Source organism: Panthera leo, chromosome B4 (assembly GCF_018350215.1).
Source record: "Panthera leo isolate Ple1 chromosome B4, P.leo_Ple1_pat1.1, whole genome shotgun sequence".
Classification (NCBI taxonomy): domain Eukaryota; kingdom Metazoa; phylum Chordata; class Mammalia; order Carnivora; family Felidae; genus Panthera; species Panthera leo.
This window is the reverse complement of record NC_056685.1, coordinates 133183533-133209204: the sequence shown is the minus strand read 5'-3', so window position 1 is coordinate 133209204 and position 25672 is coordinate 133183533. Positions and strand designations below refer to the sequence as shown.

The 25672-nt window shown below is 38.5% G+C and overlaps 1 protein-coding gene across 4 annotated transcripts in view; it reads left to right on the top strand.

Moving 5' to 3' along the window:
* The window catches only part of MRTFA (myocardin related transcription factor A), a 213204-nt gene that overhangs the window by 45213 nt on the left and 142319 nt on the right, over nt 1-25672 (top strand). Inside the window, exon 1 of one of the 4 annotated variants that reach the window (XM_042947905.1) lies at nt 4959-5012. The exons of the other annotated variants lie outside the window; for them this stretch is intronic. Within the exon in view, the coding sequence (XP_042803839.1) occupies nt 4974-5012 (39 nt within the window). The 5' untranslated portion in view covers nt 4959-4973. Of the gene's footprint in view, nt 1-4958; nt 5013-25672 lie in introns of those variants that run through there. 4 annotated transcript variants of the gene reach the window in all.

Sequence of the window (25672 nt, the reverse complement as noted above, 5' to 3'; positions counted from 1 at the left end):
AGAGCCCGATGCAGGGCTCGAACTCACGAACCGTGAATCATGACCTGAGCTGAAGTTGGACGTTTAACTGACTGAGCCACCCAGGCGCCGCAGTCCTTTGCCTATTTTTAAATTAGGTTATTAGTTTTATTTGCTATTGAGTGGTAGGAGTTTCTAATATATTTTGGACATTCACCCCTTATCAGATATGTTGTTTAGAAATATTTTATTCTCATTCTGTAGCTTGCCTTTTTCCCCCTATTGTTTCCTTTGCTTTACAGAAACTTTTTATTGTTTTTTTTTGTTTTTTTTTTTAAGTTTATTTATTTTGAGAGAGACAGAAACCGCGTGAGTGGGAGAGGGGCACAGAGAGAGGGTGAGAGAGAGAATCCCAAGCAGGCTCCATGCTGCCAGTGCAGAGACCAACTCAGGGCTCAAACCCCTAAGACCATGAGATGATGACCTGAGCTAAAACTGAGAGCCCAATGCTTAACTGCTTAACTGACCAAGCTACCCAGGCACCCCTGTACAGGACCTTTTTAGTTTGGTATAGTCCCATTGATCTGTTTTTCCTTTTGTTACCTAGGCTTTTGATATTATATGTGTGAAGTCATTGCCAAGACTAATGTCATGGAGCTTTCTCCTATATTTTCTTCTAGGAGTTTTATAGTTTCAGGTTTTACATTTAAGTCTTTTTTTTTTTTTTAACGTTTATTTATTTTTGAGACAGAGAGAGACACAGCATGAACGGGGGAGGGGCAGAGAGAGAGCGAGACACAGAATTGGAAGCAGGCTCCAGGCTCTGAGCCATCAGCCCAGAGCCTGACTCGGGGCTCGAACTCAACGGACCGCGAGATCGTGACCTGAGCTGAAGTCGGACGCTTAACCGACTGAGCCACCCAGGCGCCCCGACATTTAAGTCTTTAATCCATTTTGATTTGATTTTTATGTATGATGTAAGATAAGGGTCCAAATTCATTCTTTTGCAAGTGGATATCTAGTTTTCTTGAAATCAGGAAATACAACGTTTCTAGCTTTGTTCTTTTTCAAGATTGTTTTGGCTGTTTGGGGTTTTTTGTGTTTTATATGGATATTAGGATTGTTTTTTTCTGTTTTTGAGGAATACCATTGGGATTTTGGTAGCAGTTGCATTGAATCTGTTATTGCGTTCAGTAGTATGGACATTTTAACAATATTAAGTCATTTTAATTAAGTATTCCAGTTCACAAACATGGATAGCTTTGCATTCATTTGTGTCTTTAATTTCTTTCAAGATTTTATAGTTTCCAGCGAACAAGTCTTTCACCTCATTAGTTAAATTTATTCCTTAGTATTTTATTTCTGATGTTGTCATAAGTGGGATTCTTTTACTAATTTCCTTTTTAATTTTTTTTTTTAATGTTTATTTTTGATAGAGACCGAGGGTGAGCAGGGGTGGGGCAGAGAGAGAGAGGGAGACACAGAATTTGAAACAGGCTCCAGGCTCTGAGCTGTCAGCACAGAGCCTGACACAGGGCTTGAACTTATGAACCGTGAGATCATGACCTGAGCTGAAGTCAGACGTTTAACCAACTGAGCCACCCAGGCACCCCACTAATTTCCTTCTTAGATCATTTGTTAGTATATGTTGATTTTGTTTTGTTTTTTTGTTTGTTTTTTATTCATTTTTTTTGAGAGAGAGTGAGCACGTGCATATGAGCAGGGTAAGGGCAAAGGGAGAGGGAGAGAATCTTAAGCAGGCTCCATGCCCAATGAGGAACCCAACATGGGGCTCGATCTCAAGTTGGGCGCTTAACCAACTGAGTCACCCAGGTGCCCCAGTATATGTTGATTTTTTATCCTGCAACTTTACTAAATTTGTTAGTTCTTTTTTTTTTTTTTTTTTTTTTTAAAGTAGGCTTCATGCCAGTCTAGCACGGAGCCCAACGAAAGCTTTGAACTAATGACACTGAGATCAAGACTGAGCTGAGATTAAGAGTCTGATGCTTTACCCACGGAGCCATCCAGGCGCTGCCCCCACCCCCCATTTACTAGTTTTAACAGTATTTTTTTTTTTTTTTTTAGAGTCTTGGGATTTTCTGTTTATAAGATCATGTTATGTTGGGGTGCCTGGGTGGCTCAGTTGGTTAAGCATCTGATTCTTGATTTCTACTCAGGTCAAGATCTCATGGTTCACGGGTTTTGAGCCCCAAGTTAGGCTCTGCGCTGGTGCGGGCTCTGCACGGAGCCTGCTTGGGATCCTCTCTCTCTGCTCCTCCCTTGCTCATACTCTCTCTCTCTCCCTCCCTCCCTCCCTCTCTCAAAGTCAACAAATAAACAACAACAAAAAATCACGTGTCTGCACATAGGGACAAGTTTTGCTTCTTCCTTTCTGATTTGGATGCTGTTTATTTCCTCTTGCCTAATTGCTTTGGCTTGGACTTCCAGTATGTTAAGTAGAAGTAATGAGAGTGGGCATCCTTACTTTGTTCATGATCTTACTGGAAAAGCTGCAGTATTTTACTGTTGAGTATGATGGGCTTTTTGTGTATGGCATTTGTTTTGTTGAGGTAATTTCCTTGTATTCTTAGTTTGTCAGGAGTTTTTATCATGAAAGAGTGTTGGATTTTATCAAATGCTTTTTCCGCATCTATTGAGATGATCATGTGGTTTTTATCCTTCATTCTGTAAATGTAGTCCATCGTAATTGCTTTGCATATGTCGAACCATCTTTACATCCCAGAAATAACCAAGTCTGACTATTTCTACTATGTGCTCCACTACTGCCCTTGATTAAGCCACCTTCACGTCTCTCTTGGACTTCTGATGACATCCTAATTGCACTCCTGGTTTCTTCTCATGTTTTGGTCCCACTCAGCTCTGTCTTCCTTTCTGCTGTTTGAATGATGGTTTAAAAATGTTATTTCTATCATAGCATCCTACTGACTGTTGTTTTTTGTTACAAATGTGGCCTATGTGATTTTTTTAAAGTTTATTTATTTATTTTAAGAACAAAGGAGAAGTGCACGCAAAGGAGGGGCAGAGAGAGAGAATCCCAAGCAGACTTCACACTGTCAGCGAGGAGCCTGACTCGGGGCTCGCCCCCATGAACCATGAGATCACGACCTGAGCTAAATCAAGAGTCCAGATGCTTAACCAACTGAGCCCCTCAGGCACCCCTAGCCTATGTGATTAAAAAAAGTTTATATAATGTTTTAATAAAAATTTAAAACTTTTAAAAAATGTTTATTACTTATTTTTGAGAGAGAGAGAGAGAGAGAGAGAGAGAGACAGAACAGAAGTGGGGGGAGGGGCAGTGAGAGAGGGAGACATAGAATCTGAAGTAGGCTCCAGGCTCTGAGCTGTAAGCACTGAGCCCGATATGGGGCTTGAACCCACAAAGTGTGAGATCATGACCTGAGCCAAAGTTGGGCGTTTAACTGACTGAGCCACCCAGGTGCCCCTTCATAAAAATTTAAAAGTTACAGTAGTAATCATTGACCTCAGATATTTAGAACAAGTTATATTATGGAACTCTCTTGCTCATTAGTATTGAGGCCTAAATAGAATCTTCTCATTTCTGTGTCCTTTGCTATCCTCAATCCTGTTGTATTCATTTTAATTCCAGTGCATCACCTGGCCTGTTTTATTCAACTAATAATCTTCCTTTCAGATTGGCAGAAATGATAGCTGTTCTGGATTTTGTTGTAAACTTTTTTTTTTTTTTGGTAAGCCAATATGAAGAAAGATTTGGCATTTTAAAAGAGTGGAGAGCCTGCTACTCTCAATCTGAAGGTTGTGAGTTCGAGCCCCACGTTGGGTATAGAGACTACTTAAATAAACAAACAAAAGACAAGATAGTGTGTTGAACCAAACAGCCCAGAATCTTCGCCACCTATCTTATTATTTATTTTCAGACAAGGAATATGGGAGTGTGGAAATGCTGACTGGGAGTCAGGAAGCCAGGGTTCTCTTCTTGGCTTTGCCACTAATTAATTTGGTGACATTGAGGCAATTGCTTATAACTCTTTCGAACTTTAGTTTCTTCATTATCTGAAGTCATTGAATGCTCTAGGTTTCCTCAGACCCTAAAATTCAGCAGTTCTGCCATCTTTTTGACAAGGTTTTGAGACAGAGGAAGAGTCTTCTTCTCTACTTTGCCACCTTGATTTTTCTGCTATCTCTTGTAATCTGAATGCCTAGAAAAAGGAAAATAAATTTTATTTATTTATTTATTTATTTATTGAATTAGAATGCATGCATGCGTGCATGAGTGGGGGAGGGGGCAGAGGGGGAGAGAGAGAATCTTAATCAGGTTCCATGCTCAGTGTGGAGCCTGACTTGGGGCTCGATCCCATAACCCTGGACTCATGACCTGATCTGACATCAAGAGTCGTATGCTTAACCGACTGAGGCACCTAGGCACCCCGAGGAAAATAAATTTTAATCTCTCAAACTCAATTATTGTGATAGGTAATTCCAGAATTGTGATTATAAAATAGTCTGGGCACGTAAAGTGCTATGCAGATGACAAATGATTATATAGCATCATGGAGTGGAAAAATGTAGGTAAGTAGTCCCTTCCTGTGTAGTCCCTTTCTGTGAAATGCTCTGTGGTCACGATTGTATGATCCACTTAGAGAGTTTTTTGGGCTCTGCTTTACTATGCTCTCCTTGGGTTGCAAGACTATTTTCTCGCTGCACTCTCTTTGTATTATGTTTTGTGCCTTGAGTGTGTGTAATTCAGCCAGAGGTAAAGCTGAGGAATTCATTACTTTGAGGGTTGGAAACCCTCCTGTTTCATCCCAAGGCAGTTTGCAGGAGATTTTAGCACCAGAAAAGGTAAGATTACCAAAGTTATGGCTGCCTTGTTTGTGAGTTGGGTCCCTGGTATCACATAGGGAACTGTGGTTTCCTTATTACACATTTCGTTCTTCAGTAAACACTGTAGCTCTTTTTCTGAGATGTAGTGAGCTGTCCTGTGACTGTGTTTTCTTTCAGGTTATTGGGAGCACATGTTAAAATCCTATGAAAATTGGCAAAAGAAGGCTCAGGTATTTGAATCATGTAGCATTGTTCAGTCGCCCTTAGACTCTCCAGGCTCTTTCACAGCACTATTTATTAAGGGCTTTTTACCTCACTGGGTAAAAGAGATAGAACATGTGCCCTAAAATGTTAGCTGCTTCAGTCCAGTGAGGCGCTTAGCATTGCAATGCTTAACTAAGGGCATTGTGTTTAGCTCACCCCTTTGTACTCATGGCCCGATTACCATCAGCCTTTTTCAGAAGAAAGAATGATGATATGCATACTGTGTGGCTGTATAACATATTGAACTGAATTTTGGGCAAGTATAATTATAATATCAAAGGAGCTAATGGTATTCATGTTGTTAGGTAGATTTACTTCTGATTTGTGAACAAATTGTGCCTTTTCCTAAGGGAGTCTAAGTTATATTGCCTTCCACAGTAAAGAAGGATGTGTGTGAGTGTGTGTGTAACAGTTAAAAGTTTGATTCTGTGACTGAATTGAAGGAAATGACCTAAGGAAGTTTTTTAGACTATGCCCAAGAATAAATTGATGAATTTTTCTACAGGAAGTAGATGAGTGGTGGGTGGGGACTGGAAGACGGGAAAATGGGAGAGTGTGACTACTAATAGGTATGGAGTTTCTTTTTGGGGTGTTCTGGAATTAGTGGTAGAACTTTGTGAATATACTAAAAACCACTGAGTTGTATATTTTAAAAAGTTGAATTAATGGTATGTGAATTATATCCTAAGAAAGCTGTTATTTAAAAAAGAAAGGCCCACCGGTGCCTGGGTGGCTCAGCCGGTTGAGCATCCTACTTCAGCTCAAGTCATGATCTCACAGTTTGTGAATTCGAGCCATGGTTCTGAGTTTGAGCCCCGGGTAGGACTCTGAGCTGACAGTGTGGAGCCTGCTTGGGATTCTCTGTCAACCCCTCTCTCTCTGCTCCTCTCCTACTTATGATCTCTCTTTCTCTCTCAAAAATAAATAAGCATTTAAAAAAAAGATATTAACCTCTTTTGCTGAGAACAATATGATTTTTTTTTTAATGATTTTAAGTTTTAAGTAATCTCTACACCCAGAGTGGGACTTGAACTCAGAACCCTGAGATCAAGAGTTGTATGCCCTACTGACTGAGCCAGCCAGGAGCTTCAGAACATTATGAAATTCTGACAGTAGGATGCCTTTATTGAAGATACTCCATATCATCACTTCCCTAAAGACTTATGCCAACTTGAAAATCATAAAAATTTTTGTTTTGTTGAAAGATTGTGAAATTTAAAATTCTATAGTATATGGACTTTATGGGTGAACACAAGAAAGGAATGTTATATATTGCATATATGAATAATCTAGAAATAGAAATGTTACAAAGAGCCCATTTGTCGAATAAAACTATAAAAATTGGGTCATTCTCAAATAATGAGGTACTATTTCAAACACTTCCACTTGTGCAAATTTCATAAAGTCTAATAGTACTGATTAGATCCACAAGGCTGTGGGAAAGAGAAACCATAATACACTGTTGAAGGATGTAAAATTTTGGCAAGATTTTGTGAAGTCTATATATCCTACAGAGGAGGATTTATGCAAAAGGAAACATGTACTAGCATTTTTATTTCAGTTATATTTATAATAGGAAAAATTTGGAAACTATCCAACTGTAGAGGAATGGATAAGTAAGCAGTAGCATTTTATTTATTTTTTACTTTTTTATTAAAAAAATTTTTTTTTAATGTTTTTATTTATTTTTGAGACACAGAGAAACAGAGCATGAACAGGGGAGGGGCAGAGAGAGAGGGGGACACAGAATCCAAAGCAGGCTCCAGGCTCCGAGCTGTCAGCACAGAGCCCGACACGGGGCTCGAACTCACAGACTGTGAGATCATGACCTGAGCTGAAGTCAGTTGCCTAACCGACTGAGCTATCCAGGCGCCCCAGTACTAGCATTTTAATGCAATCTGTTACTATAACATAGTCAGAATGGACAAGCCACCGTTTACGTATGTCTACATATCCTAGAAACACTACGTTGAGAAAAAACAAATTACAAAAAGTTGAATGTGATACCACTCATGAATGTTAAAAACAAAGCAATACTGTGTTGTCTATGGATCCGTATATATGCTGTAAAATTAATTTTAAAAAACCCGTGGATTAGAAGAAGATACACTAAGTTCAGTAGGATTTTTACTTCTGAAGGGAGAGAGAGGACAGTGGGAAACCAACTGACTTCCAGCTTTCTATTTGATAAAAAAAAAAAACTAAAGCAAAAATGGCAGTATGTTATAATTGTTTTATTTGGCTTATGTCACTTCACTTTTCCGTATTTTAAATTCTTTCATAACCTTTAAAAGTGAAAAAAGAAAAGTGAAAACATCATATGACATTGGTTTTTAAGAAACCAATCGGCTCACATATTTTTCCTCAGGTGTTTTTGCATTTACTGTATTGCTATTAATATTATATTTAATAAACACATTGTTGATAATAAAGTATAAATTATAAATTACCATATGGAAGTGTGCTTTTTGAAGAGCTGCTTGGAGTGGAACTTTTTAGAACTGAACAGTGGAATGAGGGATAGATGATGATAATTATTTTAGCTACTCACCTTAAATAAATCTCAGAGAGCACAAGATATACATGTATTTATAATACTTGGGAATTCCTTAGTATTTATTTTTTAAAGAGCAGTCTTGGCTCTGGACGCTCTCCCTAATAATATCAGTTTCCTTTCTGTCATTCTTAGAGGAAAGGATGTTACTAGGATCTCTTCTGTTTACTATGGAATGTTCCCTTCCTAGTTTCCTTTTTTCCCCAAGAAATGATTGAGTTTTATATTTTAGACTGAGCTTTCAAGTTAGACTTCCCTCTAGAGCAGTGGTTTTGTTGTTGTTGTTGTTGTTTTTTAAACAGCATTATATTAGTTTCAGGTGCACAACATAATGAGTCAAAATTTGCATATATTTCAAAATGATCACAGTAAGTCTAGATAACATCCATGACCATGCATAGTTAGTATTTTTTCTTGTGATGAGAACTTTGAAAATTTACTTTCTTAGTAACTTTCAAATATACAATACAGTATTATTAACTGTAGTCACCACGCTGTGCATTATATCCTATGACTTAATATATTTTATAACTGGAAGTTCGTACTTTTGACTCACTCATTTGGCCCACCTCCCACCTCTTGCAGTCACCAATTTTTCTCTGTACCTATGAACTCCTTCCAAAAATTAAAAAGAATTTTAGTTTCCACATATAAGTGGGATCATATGATATTTGTCTTTCTCTGTCTTATTTTACTTAGCATAGTGCCCTCAAAGTCCATCCTTGTTGTTGCAGATGGCAAGATTTCATTCTTTTTTTTATGGCTGGATACTATTTGTGTGTATGTATCACATTTTCTTTTATCTGTTTATTCATTGTTGGACACTTAGGTGTTTCTTTGTCTTGGCTATCACAGATAATGCTGCAGTGAACATGGGCATGATGTATCTTTTTGAGTTAGTGCTTTCACTTTTGGATAAATACCCAGAAGTAGAATTGTTGGGTCATGTGGTAGTTCTATTTTTAATTTTTTGAGGAACCTCCATACTGTTTTTCCTAGTGACTGCACCAGTTTACATTTGCACCAACAGTACCCAAAATAGGTTTGGGGTGCTGTTGGGTACTCCACACAAAGTGGAGGATTTTCTCCACATCGTCACCAACACTTGTCGTTGTTATTATTATTTTATTAAAAAAATTTTTTAATGTTTATTTTTGAGAGAGAGAGAGAGAGAGAGAGAGAGAGAGACAGTGCAAGCCGGGGAGGGGCAGAGAGAGAGAGAGAAGGAGACACAGAATCCAAAGCAGGCTCCAGCCTCTGAGCTGTCAGCACAGAGCGCGATGCGGGGCTCAAACCCACAAACTCTGAGATCATGACCTGAGCCGAAGTCAGACGCTTAACCAACTGAGCCACCCAGGCGCCCCTATTATGATTTTATTTTAGATAGAACACAAGCTGGGGGGGAGGGAGGAGAGAGAGAGGGAGACAGTCTTAAGCAGGCTTCACACTCAGTGCCGAGCCCGACATAGGGCTTGATCCCATGACAGTGGGAGCATGACCTGAGCTGAAATCAAGAGGCAGACGCTCAACTGACTGAGCCGTCCAGGTGCCTCCCCCTTGCCTTTTTAATAATAGCCATTCTAACAGTGTGAAGTTATATCTCATTGTGGTTTTGGTTTGCATTTCTCTGATGATAAGTGATATTGCACATTTTTTTTAATGAAAAAATTTTTAAAAATTTACATCCAAATTAGTTAGCATATAGTGCAACAATGGTTTCAGGAGTAGATTCCTTAGTGCCCCTTACCCATTTAGCCCCTCTGCCGTCCCACAGCCCCTCCAGCAACCCTCAGTCTGTTCTCCATATTTATGAGTCTCTTCTGTTTTGTCCCCCTCCCTGTTTTTATATTATTTTTGCTTCCCTTCCCTTGTGTTAATCTGTTCTGTGTCTTAAAGTCCTCATATGAGTGAAGTCATATGATACTTGTCTTTCTCTGACTAGTTTCGCTTAGCATAATACCCTCTAGGTCCATCCACATAGTTGCAAATGGCAAGATTTCATTCTTCTTGATTGCCAAGTAGTACTTCATTGTATATATATATATACCACATCTTCTTTATCCATTCATCCATCAATGAGCATTTGGGCTCTTCCCATACTTTGGCTGTTGTTGATAGTGCTGCTTTAAACATGGGGGTGCATGTGTCCCTTTGAAACAGCATACCTGTATCCCTTGGATAAATACCTAGTAGTGTAATTTCTGGGTCGTAGGTAGTTCTATTTTTAATTTTTTGAGGACCCCCCATACTGTTTTCCAGAGTGGCTGCACCAGTTTGCATTCCCACCAGCAGTGCAAGAGATATCCTCTTTCTCCCCATCCTCGCCAACATCTGTTGTTGCCTGAGTTGTTGATGTTAGCCATTCTGACAGGTGTGAGGTGGTATCTCACTATGGTTTTGATTTGTATTTCCCTGATGATGAGTGATGTGGAGCATTTTTTCATGTGCCAGTTGGCCATCTGTATGTCTTCTTTGGAGAAGTGTCTATTCATGTCTTTTGCCCATTTCTTCACTGGATTATTTGTTTTTTGGGTGTTGAGTTTGATAAGTTCTTTATAGATTTTGGATACTAACCCTTTATCTGATATGTCATTTGCAAATATCTTCTTCCATTCTGTTGGTTGCCTTTTAGTTTTGCTGATTGTGTCCTTTGCTGTGCAGAAGCTTTTTATTTTGATGAGGTCCCAATAGTTCATTTTTGCTTTTGTTTCCCTTGCCTCTGGAGACGAGTTGAGTAAGGAGTTGCTGTGGCTGAGGTCAAAGAAGTTTTGCCTGCTTTCTCCTTGAGGATTTTGATGGCTTCCTGTCTTACATTTAGGTCTTTCATCCATTTTGAGCTTCTTTTTGTGTATGGTGTAAGAAAGTGGTCCAGGTTCATTCTTCTGCATGTCGCTGTCCAGTTTTCCCAGCACCACTTGCTGAAAAGACTGTCTTTATTCCATTGGATATTCTTTCCTGCTTTGTCAAAGATTAGCTGGCCAAACGTTTGTGGGTCCGTTTCTGGGTTCTCTGTTCTGTTCCATTGATCTGAGTGTCTTTTTGTGCCAGTGCCATACTGTCTTGATGATTACAGCTTTGTAATACAGCTTGAAGTCTGGGATTGTGATGCCTCCTGCTTTGGTTTTCTTTTTCAAGATTGCTTTGGCTATTCGGGGTCTTTTCTGGTTCCATACAAATTTTAGGATTATTTGTTCTAGCTCTGTGAAGAATGCTGGTGTTATTTTGATAGGGATTGCATTGAATATGTAGATTGCTTTGGGTAGTATTGACATTTTAACAGTATTTGTTCTTCCTACCCAGGAGCATGGAATGTTTTTCCTTTTGTGTGTGTGTGTGTGTGTCTTCTTCAGTTTCTCTTATAAGCTTTCTATAGTTTTCAGTGTATAGATTTTTCACCTCTTTGGTTAGATTTATTCCTAGGTATTTTATGGTTTTTGGTGCAACTGTAAATGGGATCAATTCCTTGATTTCTCTTTCTGTTGCTTCATTATTGGGGTTTAGGAATGCAACCGATTTCTGTGCATTGATTTTATATCCTGCAACTTTGCTGAATTCACGAATCAGTTCTAGCAGTTTCTTGGTGGAATCTTCTGGGTTTTCCATATAGAGTATCATGTCATCTGCAAAGAGCGAAAGTTTGACCTCCTCCTGGCTGATTTGGATGCTTTTTATTTCTTTGTGGTCTGATTGCTGAGGCTAAGACTTCCAATACCATGTTGAATAACAGTGGCAAGAGTGGACATCCCTGTCTTGTTCCTGACTGTAGGCAGAAAGCTCTCAGTTTTTCCCCATTGTGGATGGTATTAGTGTAGGGTCTTTTGTATATGACTTTTATGATCTTGAGGTATGATCCTTCTATCTCTACTTTCTGGAGGGTTTTTATCAAGAAAAGTATTTTGTCAAATGCTTTCTCTGCATCTGTTGAGAGGATCATATGGTTCTTGTCCTTTCTTTTATTGATGTGATGAATCACATTGATTGTTTTGCGGATATTGAACCAGTCTTGCATCCCAGGTATAAATCCTGCTTGGTTGTGGTGAATAAATTTTTTAATGTATTGTTGGATCCAGTTGGCTAATATCTTGTTGAAGATTTTTACATCCATGTTCATCAGGGAAATTGGTCTAGTTCTCCTTTTTAGTGGGGTCTCCGTCTGATTTTGGAATCAAGGTAATGCTGGCTTCATAGAAAGAGTTTGGAAGTTTTCCTTTCATTTTTATTTTTTGGAACAGCTTCAAGAGAACAGGTGTTAACTCTTCCTCAAATGTTTGGTAGAATTCCCCTGGAAAGCCATCTGGCCCTGGACTCTTGTTTTGGGGAGATTTTTGATTACTAATTCGATTTCTTTACTGGTTATGGGTCTTTTCAAATTTTCTATTTCTTCCCATTTCAGTTTTGGTAGTGTGTATGTTTCTAGGAATTTGTCCATTTCTTCCAGATTGCCCATTTTATCGGCATATAATTGCTCATAATATTCTCTTATTGTTGTTTTTATTTCTGCTGTGTTGGCTGTGATCTCTCCTCTTTCATTCTTGATTTTATTTATTTGGGTCCTTTCCTTTTTCTTTTTGATCAAACTGGCTAGTGGTTTATCAATTTTATTAATTCTTCAAAGAACCAGCTTCTGGTTTCATTGATCTGTTCTACTGGGTTTTGTTTTGTTTGTTTGTTTTTGGTTTTGGTTTCGATAGCATTAATTTCTGCTCTCATCCTTATTATTTCTTGTTTTCTGCTGGTTTTGGGTTTTATTTGCTGTTCTTTTTCCAGCCCTTTAAGGTGTAAGGTTAGGTTGTGTATCTGAGACCTTTCTTCCTTCTTTAGGAAGGCCTGGATTGCTATGTACTTCCCTCTTATGACTGCCTTTGCTGCGTCCCAGAGATTTTGGGTTGTGGTGTTATCATTTTCATTGGCTTCCATGTACTTTTTAATTTCCTCTTTAACTTCTTGGTTAGCCCATTCATTCTTTAGTAGGATGTTCTTTAGTCTCCAAGTATTTGTTACCTTTCCACATTTTTGTCTTGTGGTTGATTTTGAATTTCATAGCGTTGTGGTCTGAAAATATGCATGGTATGATCTCGATCTTTTTGTACTTGCTGAGGTCTGATTTGTGTCCCAGTATGTGATCTATTCTGGAGAACGTTCCATGTACACTGGAGAAGAATGTATATTCCGCGGCTTTAGGATGAAATGTTCTGAGTATATCTGTGAAGTCCATCTGGTCCAGTGTGTCATTCAAAGCCATTGTTTCCTAGTGATTTTCTGATTAGATGATCTGTCCATTGTTGTAAGTGGGGTGTTGAAGTCCCCTACTATTGTGGTATTCTTATCAATGAGTTTCTTTCTGTTTGTGATTAATTGATTTATATATCTGGGTGCTTCCTTCCACATTTGGAGCATAAATGTTTACAATTGCTAGATCTTCTTGGTGGATAGACCCCTTACTTATGATATAATACCCTTCTTCATCTCTTGATACAGTCTTTATTTTAAAGTCTAGATTGTCTGATATAAGTATGGCTACGCCGGCTTTCTTTTGGTGACCATTAGCATGATAGATGGTTCTCCATCCCCTTACTTTCAATCTGAAGGTGTCTTTAGGTCTAAAGTGGGTCTCTTAAAAAAAAAAAAAAAGGGGGGCGCCTGGGTGGCTCAGTCGGTTAAACGTCCGACTTCAGCTCAGGTCACGATCTTGCGATCTGTGAGTTCGAGCCCCGCATCGGGCTCTGGGCTGACGGCTCAGAGCCTGGAGCCTGTTTCAGATTCTGTGTCTCCCTCTCTCTGCCCCTCCCCCGTTCATGCTCTGTCTCTCTCTGTCTCAAAAATAAATAAATGTTAAAAAAAAAAATTTAAATAAAGTGGGTCTCTTGTAAGCAGCATATTGATAGATCTTGTTTTCTTATCCATTTTGTTACCCTATGTCTTTTGATTGGAGCATTTAGTCCATTGACCTTCAGAGTGAGTACTGAAAGATTTGAATTTATTGCCATTATGTTGCTTGTAGATATTGCACATTTTTAAATGTACCTCTTGGCCTGCTATATGTCCTTTTTGGGAAAATGTCTATTCAGATCCAATGCCCATATTTTAGTCCAGATTTTGTATTTTATTTATTTATTTTGTAACTATTGAGTTGATTGAAATCTTTATATATCTTGGTTATTAACCCCCTTGTAAGATATATGATTTGCAATGATTTTCTCCCTTTCAGTAGGTTGCCTTTTTGTTTTGTTGATGGTTTTCTTTGCTGTGCAGAAGCTTTGTCTTTTGATGTAGTTCCACTCATTTATTTTTGCTTTTATTGCATTTGCTTTTGCTGTCAAAATCCAAAAAATCATCTCCAAGGCTGATGTCAAGGAGTTTACTGCCTATGTTTTCTTCTAGGAGTTTTAGATTTCAAGTCTTCCATTCAAGTCTTTAATCCATTTTGAGTAAATTTGTGTGTGTGGTGTAAGATACTGGCCCAGGTTCATGCTTTTGCATGTCTGTTCTTTCCCCATTGTGTGTATTCTTGGCTCCTTTAGAGCAACGTTTTTTTGTTTTTTGTTTTTTAAATATAATGTATTGTCAAATTTATACTGGGTATACAACACCCAGTATAAAGCAGTGTTTCTGAGCTAGGGTATGTAGGGGGTGAGTAGCACTATTAAAAGATCAGGAACTCTGAGGAGTTTTTCAGGGCTGTAATGTAAAGAAATCACTTTTAGATTGAACAGGGATTGTTTTCTCTGTGTCTGCTCTTTCTTTTTCTATCTAGCTTTTGAAGGCATGTCAGAAATAAGTAGTACCCTGGAGATGCTTAGAAGTGTTTCTATAAATATGCCATATTTGGGGCCAAGGTGGTATTTTATTTATGTAGTCATTTTGCTGCATTTAGTCATTATCAACTAAAATGGCTAATATCTGCTATGTACACAGCATTCTTTAAAGATGTTCTCTTTCACACTCCGAAATCAAGTCCTTCAATTTGGATACATACTCTTGTCAGGAATGCTTGGGCTTCTCAGCTGTAGTATTCTGTTCGTTTTCATTATAACTTTAATGGTGGCGGTGGGGTGCCTGGGTGGCTCAGTCGGTTAAACGTCCGACTTCAGCCCAGGTCACGATCTCACGGTCCGTGAGTTTGAGCCCCGTGTCGGGCTCTGGGCTGATGGCTCAGAGCCTGGAGCCTGCTTCCGATTCTGTGTCTCCCTCTCTCTCTGACCCTCCCCTGTTCATGCTCTGTCTCTGTCTCAAAAGTAAAATAAACGTTAAAAAAAAATTAAAAAAATAATAACTTTAATGGTAGCAGAAAACAAACCAGTCTAGTTGAATGTTATATTGGAGTTTTTTTCCCCAGTAGACGATTTTGTATTTTTAAAGATACACTTGACACATTGAAGGTAGGGATCTGTTGGCGGGCATGGAAAATTTGTGTAATCTCCTCAAACCCATTTTTGGAATAATCTGAAGTTGAAGCCAAAGCCTGACTTGGAAGCATAGTTCTCTTCTTAAAGGAGTAATCTAAGGGTTCCAGATTAATACCATCATTTAGAATCTCTTGGATTATCCCATTGAAAGGTGGGAAAGTAAGTTTATGATATAAGTGGAAAACTTTTATACTATAAAAGGTTTATCAGCATTCACCCAAAAGTTACTGAGATCCATAACTTATCAGGGTACTTTGTTTCTTCTTAAGTAATTAATTTTTAAAAATGTATATTTATTTTTGAGAGAGTGCTAGTAGGGGAGGTGCAGAGACTGAGGGGGACAGAAGATCCAAAGTGGGCTCTGTGCTGAGCCGAAGTCGGATGCTCAACCTACTGAGCCATCCAGGTGCCCCTTTTTCCGTTTTTCAAAAATTACATCTATACATGTTGCCAGGGTGCTATATAAGAATGATACTAAAGAATATCAATGGATTATAATAAATATAAATTAGAAAAAAATGCTTAAAAATAACATTTGTTGATTTCTCTGTGTTGGCGATGGTATGAGTACTTCTCATGTATTCTCTAATCCTCGTGGTAACTCTTTGAGAGTTATTATCCCCTTGAGGATTAGTAAGCTAAAGTCATATAGCCTTGTAAGTAGTAGTGTAGGCATGTAAAATCAGGCTCTTTGACTGAAGTATTTATTCTCTTCTTCACCGTAATGGCTTAATAAAGTTACCACAGATTGTATCACTTGAATTTCAAATAGTTGAGTGGTAGGCCATAAAAATGTTTTCTAATCAGTGGTTGTGGAGTAGTAACTACCATTTTATTGCTACTCCTCTGGAAAGCAAATAATTTTAAAAATTGGACTAATTTTAAAGAGGAATACTTTTTCAGTTTACCCTAAAGTGAATACAGTATATTTGTGAAAAATACCTGAGCACGTCTCAAAGTATCTAAATCAAGCATTTTATTGTTATTATTACTATTTTTTTTTTTTTTTTTTTTTTAAAGAGAATGAGAGTGCATGAGTGGGGAAGAGGGGCAGAGGGAGAGAGAGAATCTTAAGAGCAGGCTCCATGCTCAGCATGGAGCCCGACTCAGGGCTTGATCCCATGACTTTGGGAGCATGACCTGAGCTGAAATCAAGAGTGGGCCGCTTAACTGACTGAGCCACCCAGGTGCCCCTAAATCAAGCATTTCAACGTCATCTGAGAACTTTGACTTAACATAGATCTGTATGAGGTAACTAATTAAATTCCACCAGGATTTATTGAGCAGTTGAGCATCTTCTTTGTTCAAGGAACTGTACTAGCTGGTTGGGAACAAAATGGAGAAGGGAAGTAACGTTTATTGAACACCTGTTATATTTCACATGGTCTCAGATTACTTTAGTTCTTCATCCCGTTCATGTAATTCTGCTAGTTGGGTATTCTTATTTTATAACATAGGAAACGTTGGGCATAGAGAATTTAAGCTCTTATAACTCAAATGGGAATTGTAGAATTTGAACCCAAGTCTGCCTGACAAAAAGTCCCATGCTGCTTTTCTGACTCACTTATGCTTACTTGTGTGTAAATTTAAGATGTGTTCCCTCTTTCTAGAAGCATATAGTCCAGGGGTTCACAAAATGGATTTTGCAGACAGACTGGTGGGGGTCCCTGATTCACCTTCAGGGAGTCACAAGTTCAAAACTATTTTTATAATAATTCTAGGATGTTATTGTTCATTTTACTGTGTTCATATTTGCACTGATGATGCAGAAGCAATGGTGGGTAAGTCAGCTGGCACCTTAGCATGATTTGAGGGAGTGGCACCAGACTGCACTCAGATGCTGCATTTTTTTTTTTTAACCACCATGCACTTACAGTGAACGAAAAAAGTGGTTTCACTTCACATGTCCTTGATGCAGCAATAAAAATTTTTATGAAATTTGAACCCACTAGTATACATGTTTTTTAAAAAAATTGAGATATAAATCACACATACACATAAATCTTTTAAAAGTGTACAATTCAGTGGTTTTTTACCATTTTACAAGGTTGTGCAGCTGTTACTACTGTCCAGTTCCAGAACATTTTCCTCACCCCAGAAAGAAGCCCCATGCTTGTTGGCATTTATTACCCATCCCCCCGCCCCCATCCTCCCAGCACCAGGCAACCACTAATCTACTTTGTGACTCTGTGGGTTTTCCTGTTCTGTGTTATTCCATATAAATGAATTTTAGTAGATTCTCTTGAATAAATTCTTTATTTGCTATATGCCTTCAGGGCCATTTAGAGATGTAGAAATGTATTGTTCTCAAAGTTCATCCATGTTGTAGAAACTATGTCATTCCCCCCCTTTTTTTTTTAACAGCTTTCTTGAGATATAATTAAAATGCCATACAAGTCACCCATTTTAAGTGTACAGTTCACTGGTTTTTGGGATATTCACAGATATGTGCAATCACTACCACAGTCAATTTTAGAACATTTTCATCACCTCAAGAGAAACCTGTAACATTTAGTTACCACAGTCTCCCGATCTCTCCCCCACTTCCCCTTTTCCAAATAAAGAACCACCAATTCACTTTTGACAGATTTCCCTATTCTATACTTTCATATGAATGGAATCATAAAATATGATTTCATACATTTTCAGTTTCTCCACGTTCTTATAATCTGTCCTTTGGTTCTAGCTATCCTAGCGGGTGTGAAGTAGTATCTCACCACTAGACAGTAGTATATGGTGGTTATTTCATATTCCCTAATGACTAATGATGTTGAACATCTTTTTATGTGCTTGTTGGCTATTTGTATACTTTCTGTGGAGAAGTGTATAATCAAATTGTTTGCCCATTAGTAAATTGGGTTGTCTTTTATTGTTGAGTTATAGAGTTCTTTATATATTCTAGGTATTAATACCTAATTAGATATATATTTTGTAAAAATTTTCTCCCATTCTTGTAGGTTTTCATTTTTATTTCTTGAGTGTATCATTTGATGCACACATTTTTAAAATTTTGATAGTTCAGTTTGTCACCTTTTTTTCCTTCGGTTTTACTTTGGGTATTATAGCTAAGAAACTTGTCTAATTGAAGGTCATGAAGATTTACACCTGTGTTTTCTTATAAGAATTTTTTATTTTTAACTCTTTTATTTCAATTTTTGATCCATTTTGAGTTAACGTTTTATATAGCATGAGGTGGGGATTCAACTTTGTTGTTTTCATGTGGATATCTAGTTGTCCAGCACCATTTGTTGAAAAGATTATTCTTTCTTCCATTGAATTGTCTTGGCATTAATTGCTTATCAGTCTGATCTAGTTGGGCTGGGATAATTTTTTAGGCCAAAGGTTTGTTTTGACCCTAAAGAGGCTCTCCGTTGTCTCTTTCCCTGGTTCTTACGAGTGAACTACCTGGACTACAGTTCGGCTTGTTGCTCCTGATTAAGAGGAGCTGTTTTTTTGGGAATCCCTTTAGGCCTGAATTTCTTTACAGTCTGTCTCAAATAAAGTCCATTCCTTTGGGAAGAGGATTGGAACTTTTCTCTCTTCTCTTCTCTTCTTTGATTTTAAGTAATCGCTACACCCAATGTGGGGCTCAGACTCACAACCTTGAGATCAGGAGTCACATGCTGTGCTGACTGAGCCAGCCAGGTGCCCCAGGAACTTTCTTCCTTTTTTTTTTTTTTTTTTAAACATTTGCTTTTTTTCAAGTTTATTTTTATTTATTTTGAAAGAGAGAGGGAGAGGGGGAGGGAGGGGCAGAGAGAGAGAGAGAAGGAGAGAGAGAGAATCTCAGGCAGGCTCCACACTGTCAGTGCAGAATGTGATGCGGGGCTCAGACTCATGAACCATGAGATCAAAATCTGAGCCAAAATCAAGAGTCGGATGCTTAACCGATTGAGCTATCCAGGTGTCCCAGGAACTTTCTTTTCTTATGGACTATCTCTCCTGCTGGACAAAATCTCTGAGTTATTAGTCTGGCTGTTGGCCAGGGTGATTACTTTTGGTCTTCTTGGCATGGAACCTTTGCCTTATGAGCCAGGGAGGATACTATCAGGGCACCAGTATCCCCGGACTACCACACCTTGGATAGAGCCTCTGTTCTATGAATGGGGGCTGGGTGGAGGAAGAGCCTGTGATCTTCTGGTCCCACTTACCAGGAATTTAGCCTCTTCACCTTGAAGTTGTAGGAGATGAGAAATGCTGGTGGCCTGCTCCTTCTGGTGATTGATTGGCAGCTGAGGAGAGAAGGAATGCCTTTATAGTAACACCCGTCTGGAGTGAAGCTTCCATGAAGCTGAGCTGTGGAGTGGATCATGGCTCAAATGCCACAGATGTTCTGAGTTTTAGTAAATTATTACTGAGTGTAGGAAATTATTTTGAATCTACTTGTCTATTTACTATATGCCTTTAGGACCATTTTCAGAGACTTAAAAAAAAATTTTTTTTTAAATAATTTTCGCCAGCTTTGCTTGTTTTCCAGGAGAGTGTGTCCACTCCTGAGATCCCAGGAGTGGAACTCTATCATTTACATATTGTAACACTCTGGTTGGGATTAATACTAACTTAATTTCAGTAGTATACAACAACTTTGCTCCTGTATAACTCTGTTCCCCTCCTTCCTATGCTGTTATTGACACAAATTACATTTTTATACTTTATGTACTTATCAACTCAGATTTATAATTCTTTATGCAGTTGTCTTTTCAGACGGGAAAAAAGAAAAATCAATTTATATTGTTTTTTCTGTTTATGTATGTAGTTGCCTTTGTCAGTGCTGTTTATTTCTTCATGTGGATTTGAGTTACTCTTTAGTGTCTTAAACACTTTTAAACTTTTTTTTTAAGTTTATTTTTTTATTTTGAGAGAGAGAGAGAATGAGTAGGGTAGGGGCAGAGAAAGAGGGGGAGAGAATCCCAAGCAGGCCTCGTGCTGTCAGCACAGAGCCCGGTTGATCCCATGAACTGCAAGATCATAACCTGAACTAAAATCAAGAGTTGGATGCTTATCTGACTGAGCCACCCAGGTGCTCATGTCTTAAAACACTTTTAGTATTTATTGTAAGGCAGATATGCTAGCAACAAATTCTCTCAATTTTGTTTGTCTCAGAAGGTCTTAATTTTTCCTTCATTTTTTGAAGGATAGTTTTGCTTGATATAGAATCCTCAGTTGCCAGGCTGTTTTGTTTCAGGACTTTGAATATGTCATCCCACTGCTTTCTGGCTTCTCTGGTTTCTGATGAGAAGTAAGCTGTTAATTGTATTGAGAATCCTTGTACATGATGAGTCACCTTTTTCTTGCCGCTTTCAAAATTTCATTTCTTGTCTTTTTTTTTTTTTTTTTTAAGTTTATTCTGGGAGAGAGAGAGAGAGAGAGAGAGAGAACGAACAAGCAGGGGAGGAGCAGAGAGTGAGGGAGAGAGAGAATCCCTAGCAGGCTCCACTCAGCAAGGAGGCCAGCACAGGGCTTAGTCCCACAGCAGAGAGAGCACGACCTGAGCTGATATCAAGAGTCAGATGCTTAACTGAGCTACCTAGGTGCCCCTCGTTCTTGTTTTTCTGTAGTTTGATTATGATGTGTCTATGTGTGGATCTTTTGTAGTTTACCTTACATGGAGTTTACTCACCTTGAATGTGTGGACTAATGTTTTTCGTTAAAGAAGTTTTGAGAAGTTTTCAGCTATTATTTTTTCAAATATTATTTCTGCCCTTTCTTTTTCTCCTCTTCCCCTGGAACTCCCATTATGCATATGTTGGTATTCTTGGTGGTGTCCCATAGATCTCTGAGGGACAGTATCATTTTTCTTTAGTCTTTTGTCTTTCATTTTCTCAGATTGGGTAATCTTGATTGATCTTCAAGTTTATGACTTTTTTTAAATATGTATGCTCAAATCTGCTTTATTTTGGTTTGTTTTTTTAGTTTATTTTGAGAGAGCGAGAGAGGGAGAGGGAGAGGGAGAGGGAGAGGGAGAGAGAGAGAGAATCCCAAGCAGTCTCTGTGCTGTCAGCACAGAGCCCAGTGTGGGGCTTCATCTCACGAACTGTGAGATCATGACCTGAGCTGAAGTCAAGAGTTGGACCCTTAACCATCTGAACCACCCAGGTGCCCAGTATGTATGTTCAAATCTGCTTGAACCCCTCTAGTGAATATTTCATTTTAGTCATTCTACTTTGTCAGAATTTGTTTGGTTCTTTTTTTTTTTTTTTTTTAAGTAATTTCTGCCTTTTTATTGATACTCTCTATTTGATGAGACTTTGTTCCCTTACTTTCCTTTAGTTTCTTTCAAATGTTTATTTAAAAAACATTTTTAGTGTTTATTTTTGAGAGAGAGAGACAGAGCATGAGTGGGGGAGGGGCAGAGAGAGAGGGAAACACAGTCTGAAGCAGGCTACAGGCTCTGAGCTGTCGGCACAGAGCCCAACATGGGGCTCGATCTCCCAAACTGTGAGATCATAACCTGAGCCTAAATTGGATGCTTAATCAACTGAGCCACCCAGGTGCCCCATAATGTTTATTTATTTTGAGAGAGGGAGAGTGCAAGCAGGGAAGGGCAGAGAGGAAGAGAGAGAGAATGCCAAACAGGCTCCATGCTCAGTGCAGAACCCAATGCATGGCTCGATCTCACAACCATGAGATCATGACCTGAGCTGAAATCAAGAGTTGGACGCTTAACTGAGCCACCCAGGCACCCCTACTTTTTTTTAGATATGTTTCTTTTATTTTTTTAGTATTTTAAAAAATGTTTGTTTATTTTTGAGAGAGAGAGCAAGCAGGGGAAGGGCAGAGAGAGAGGGGGACAGAGGATCTGAAGTAGATTCTGCACTGACAGCAAAGAGCCCAATGTGGGGCTTGAACTCATGAACTGTGAGATCATGACCTGAGCAGAAGTTGGATGCTTAACTGACTGAGCCACCCAGGTGCCCCGATACGGTTTTCTTTAGTTCTTTGGACATACTTGAAACAGCTGATTTAAGATCTTTGTAATATTTGGTTTTTTTTTTTATGTTTATTTATTTTTGAGAGGGAGAGAGAGAGAGAGAGACAGAGAGAGAGAGAATGAGAATGAACAGGGGAGGGGCAGAGAGAGAGGGAGACAGAATCCGAAGCAGGCTTCAGGCTCAGAGCTGTCAGCACAGAGCCCAACATGGGGCTCGAATTCATGAACCCTGAGGCCATACCTGAGCCGAAGTCAGACACTTAACCAACTGAGCCACCCAGGTGCCCCATGATCTTTGTAAGAGTTGTAAATCCAAAGTTTGGGCTTCCTCAGGGATAGTTTCTTTTGCTATATCCTCAGCATGCATTTTCTACCTTATAATCTGAAATAGCCACTCAAGCTCCAGTTATATACTCTGTATTCCAGGTCAGGTGAAGGAAGAAGGGCTGCAGACATGCTTTTACTCCCTTTAACTGTACTTCCTAGAGGTTGTATATGATACTTTTCCTCACAGCCCATTGGCCAGAATGTTATCATATGATATGTAATCATATGATTACTCCTAGTTTCAAGGGAGTCTGGGAATTTTGGCCTTTAATTTGGGTTGCCTTTTGCTTGTGTTTTTACTGATAAGAAAGAAAAGAAGAGTGGATTTGGGGATATAATGAGGGTTTTATTTTTTTACCATAGTTCACCCCTTTGGGTTTTGCTAATGTTCATGCCTACGCGTCTTTACATACATGTGACATATTCACCTCATCCCAAGAGAGACTACTCCAGTATTTCATTTAGTTTCTGCATTCAGCTCAAAGTTCAGGATGTCTGAGTAATGTGCAGTCTTCTGATAAGATAACTATTCCCAAAGCAATTAGTGTACAGTAGGTGTAATAGAAATAGGATGATAGCAATAAAAAATTACTGTTCAGAAAAGGGGAAAATTAGTAACATACAAAAGTCCATAGCAGGGGCTCTGGTGACTCAGTCGATTAAGTGTCTGACTTCAGATCATGATCTTGTGGTTCGTGAGTTCGAGCCCTGCGTTGAACTGTCTACTGTCAGCACAGAGCCTGGAACCTGCTTCAGATTCAGTGTCTGTCTCTCTCTCTCTCTCTCTCTCTCTCTCTGCCCCTCCCCTGCTTGCACTCTGTCCCTCTCTCTCAAAAATAAACAAACATTAAAAAAAATTTTTTTTGAAGTCCACAGCAATTATTAAATGTCACTGTGTAGGAAATTTGAAGACTTTTTGTTCTGGTGGAGGAATAGATTTTTGAATTAAGCATTGTTTTTAAGCCTGGTGACTCTGGTTTTTAATTTATTTACCTCTGTGCCTCACCGGTCTCTACCTCTTCTTAGCTTAATGGCAATTACAGTGAGGCTCTCTGAAACAATTGTCTTGTGTGAGAAGGCTACCCTAAGGAACACCCTCCCCCCAATACTTTTGTTTTGTCAGTTAAATTCATAGGCTTTCTTTTTCCTTTTATTCTTTTTTATCTCTGTCACCTGTATCATTTATTCCCCCATTCACTTCCCCTTGGTAACCATTAGTTTGTTCTCTATAGTTTAGAATCTGTTTCTTGGTTTGTCTCCCTCTCTCTTTTTATCTCTCTCTTTTTTTTCCTTTGTTCATTTTTTTTAAGTTTATTTATTTCGAGAGAGAGAGAGAGAGAGCGAGAGAGAGAGAGCGCGCGCGTGCATGAGCAGGGGAAGGGCAGAGAGAGAGGGAGAGAGAGAATCCCAAGCAGGCTCTGTGCTGTCAGCACAGAGCCAGATGCGGGACTTGAACTCACAAACTGTGAGATCATGACCTGAGCCAAAAACCAAGAGTCAGATGCTGAACCGACTGAGCCACCCAGGTGTCCCACGTTTGTTTTGTTTCTTAAATTCCACATATGAATGAGATCATATGGTGTTTGTCTTTCACTGATGGACTTCTTTTGCTTAGCATTATATTCTCTAGCTCTATTCATGTTGTTGCATATGGAAGGATTTAATTCTTTTTTTTTTTTTGACAAAATTCAAAGTTTATTCATGATAACTCTCAGCAAAGTAAGAATAGTAAAACTTTCTCAACCTGACAAGTGACATTGAAGAAGCTACTTTTCTTTTTTTCTTTAATTTTCTTTTTTTAAATTTACATCCAAATTAGTTAGCATATAGTACAACAATGATTTCAGAAGTAGATTCCTTAATGCCCCTTACCTATTTAGCCCATTCCCCCTCCTGCACCCCCTCCCGTAACCCTCTGTTCTCAATATTTATGATGGAAGGATTTCATTCTTATTTATGGCTGAATGACATTCCATTGTAGGTATATACCACATTTTCTTTATGCACTCATCAATTGATGGACACTTGAGCTGCTTCCGTATCTTGGCTATTGTAAATAATGCTACTAGAAACACAGGGATGCATGTATCCCATTGAATGAGTGGGTAGATACCCAGTAGTGCAATTACTGAATTGTAGGGTAGTTCTATTTTTAAATTTTTGGGGAACCTCCATGCTCTTTTCCACAGCAGCTGACCAGTTGGTGTTCCCACGAACAGTGCAAGAGTTTCCTTTTTCTCGACATCCTCACTAGTACTTGTTGTTTCTTGTGTTTTTTATTTTAGCCATTTTGATGGCTGTGGGGTGTGGGGTGATACCTCATTGTAGTTTGATTTGGATTTCCCTGATGAGAGTGATGTTGAGCATCCTTTCATGTGTCTGTTGGCTGTCTGTATGTTGTCTTTGGAGATCTGTCTTTTCATGTCTTCTGCCCATTTTTAATTGGATTATTTGGGGATTTGGGGGTGTTGAGTTGCATAAGTTCTTTATATATTCTGGATACGAACCCCTTATTGGAGATGCCATTTGCATATATTTCTCCCATTCAGCATGTTGTCTTTTAATTTTGTAGATTGTTTCCTTTTCTGTGCAGAAGGTTTTTATTTTGATTTAGTCCCAATAGTTTATTTTTGCTTTTATTTCTCTTGCCTCAGGAAACGTATCCAGAAAAATGTTGGTATGGCCAGTGTCAGAGAAATTGCTTCCCGTGTTGTCTTCAAGAATTTTTATGGTTTCAGGTCTCACATTTAGGTATTTAATCTGTTTTGAGCTTATTTTTGTATATGGTGAAAGAAAATGGTCCAGTTTTATTCTTTTGCATGTATCTGTCCAGTTTTTCCAACACCATTTGTTGAAGAGACTGTCTTTTTTCCATTTTATATTCATTGCTCCTTTGTTGAAGATTAGTTGACCATATAATTATGGGTTTATTTCTGGATTTTCTATTCTATTCTGTTGATCTCTGTATCTGTTTTTGTGCCCATACCATACTGTTTTAATTACTATCACTTTGTAATATAACTTGGAATCCGGAATTGTGATACCTCCAGTTTTGTTTTTCTTTTTCAAGATTCCTCTGGCTATTCAAGTTTTTTTTGTGGTTCCATACAAATTTTTGGATTATTTGTTCTAGTCTGTGAAAAATAATGTTGGCGTTTTGATGAGGATTGTGTTAAATCTTTAGATTGCTTTGGGTGGTATAGACATTTTAGCAATATTCTTCCAATCCATGAGGATGGGATGTCTTTCCATTTCTTTGCATCATCTTGAGTTTCTTTCATCAGCGTTTTATAGTTTTCAGAGTACAAGTCTTTCACTCTTTGGTTAAGTTTATTCCTAAATATTTTATTGTTTTTGGTGTAATTATAAATGGGATCATTTTCTTAATGATTCATTAACAGTGTTTAG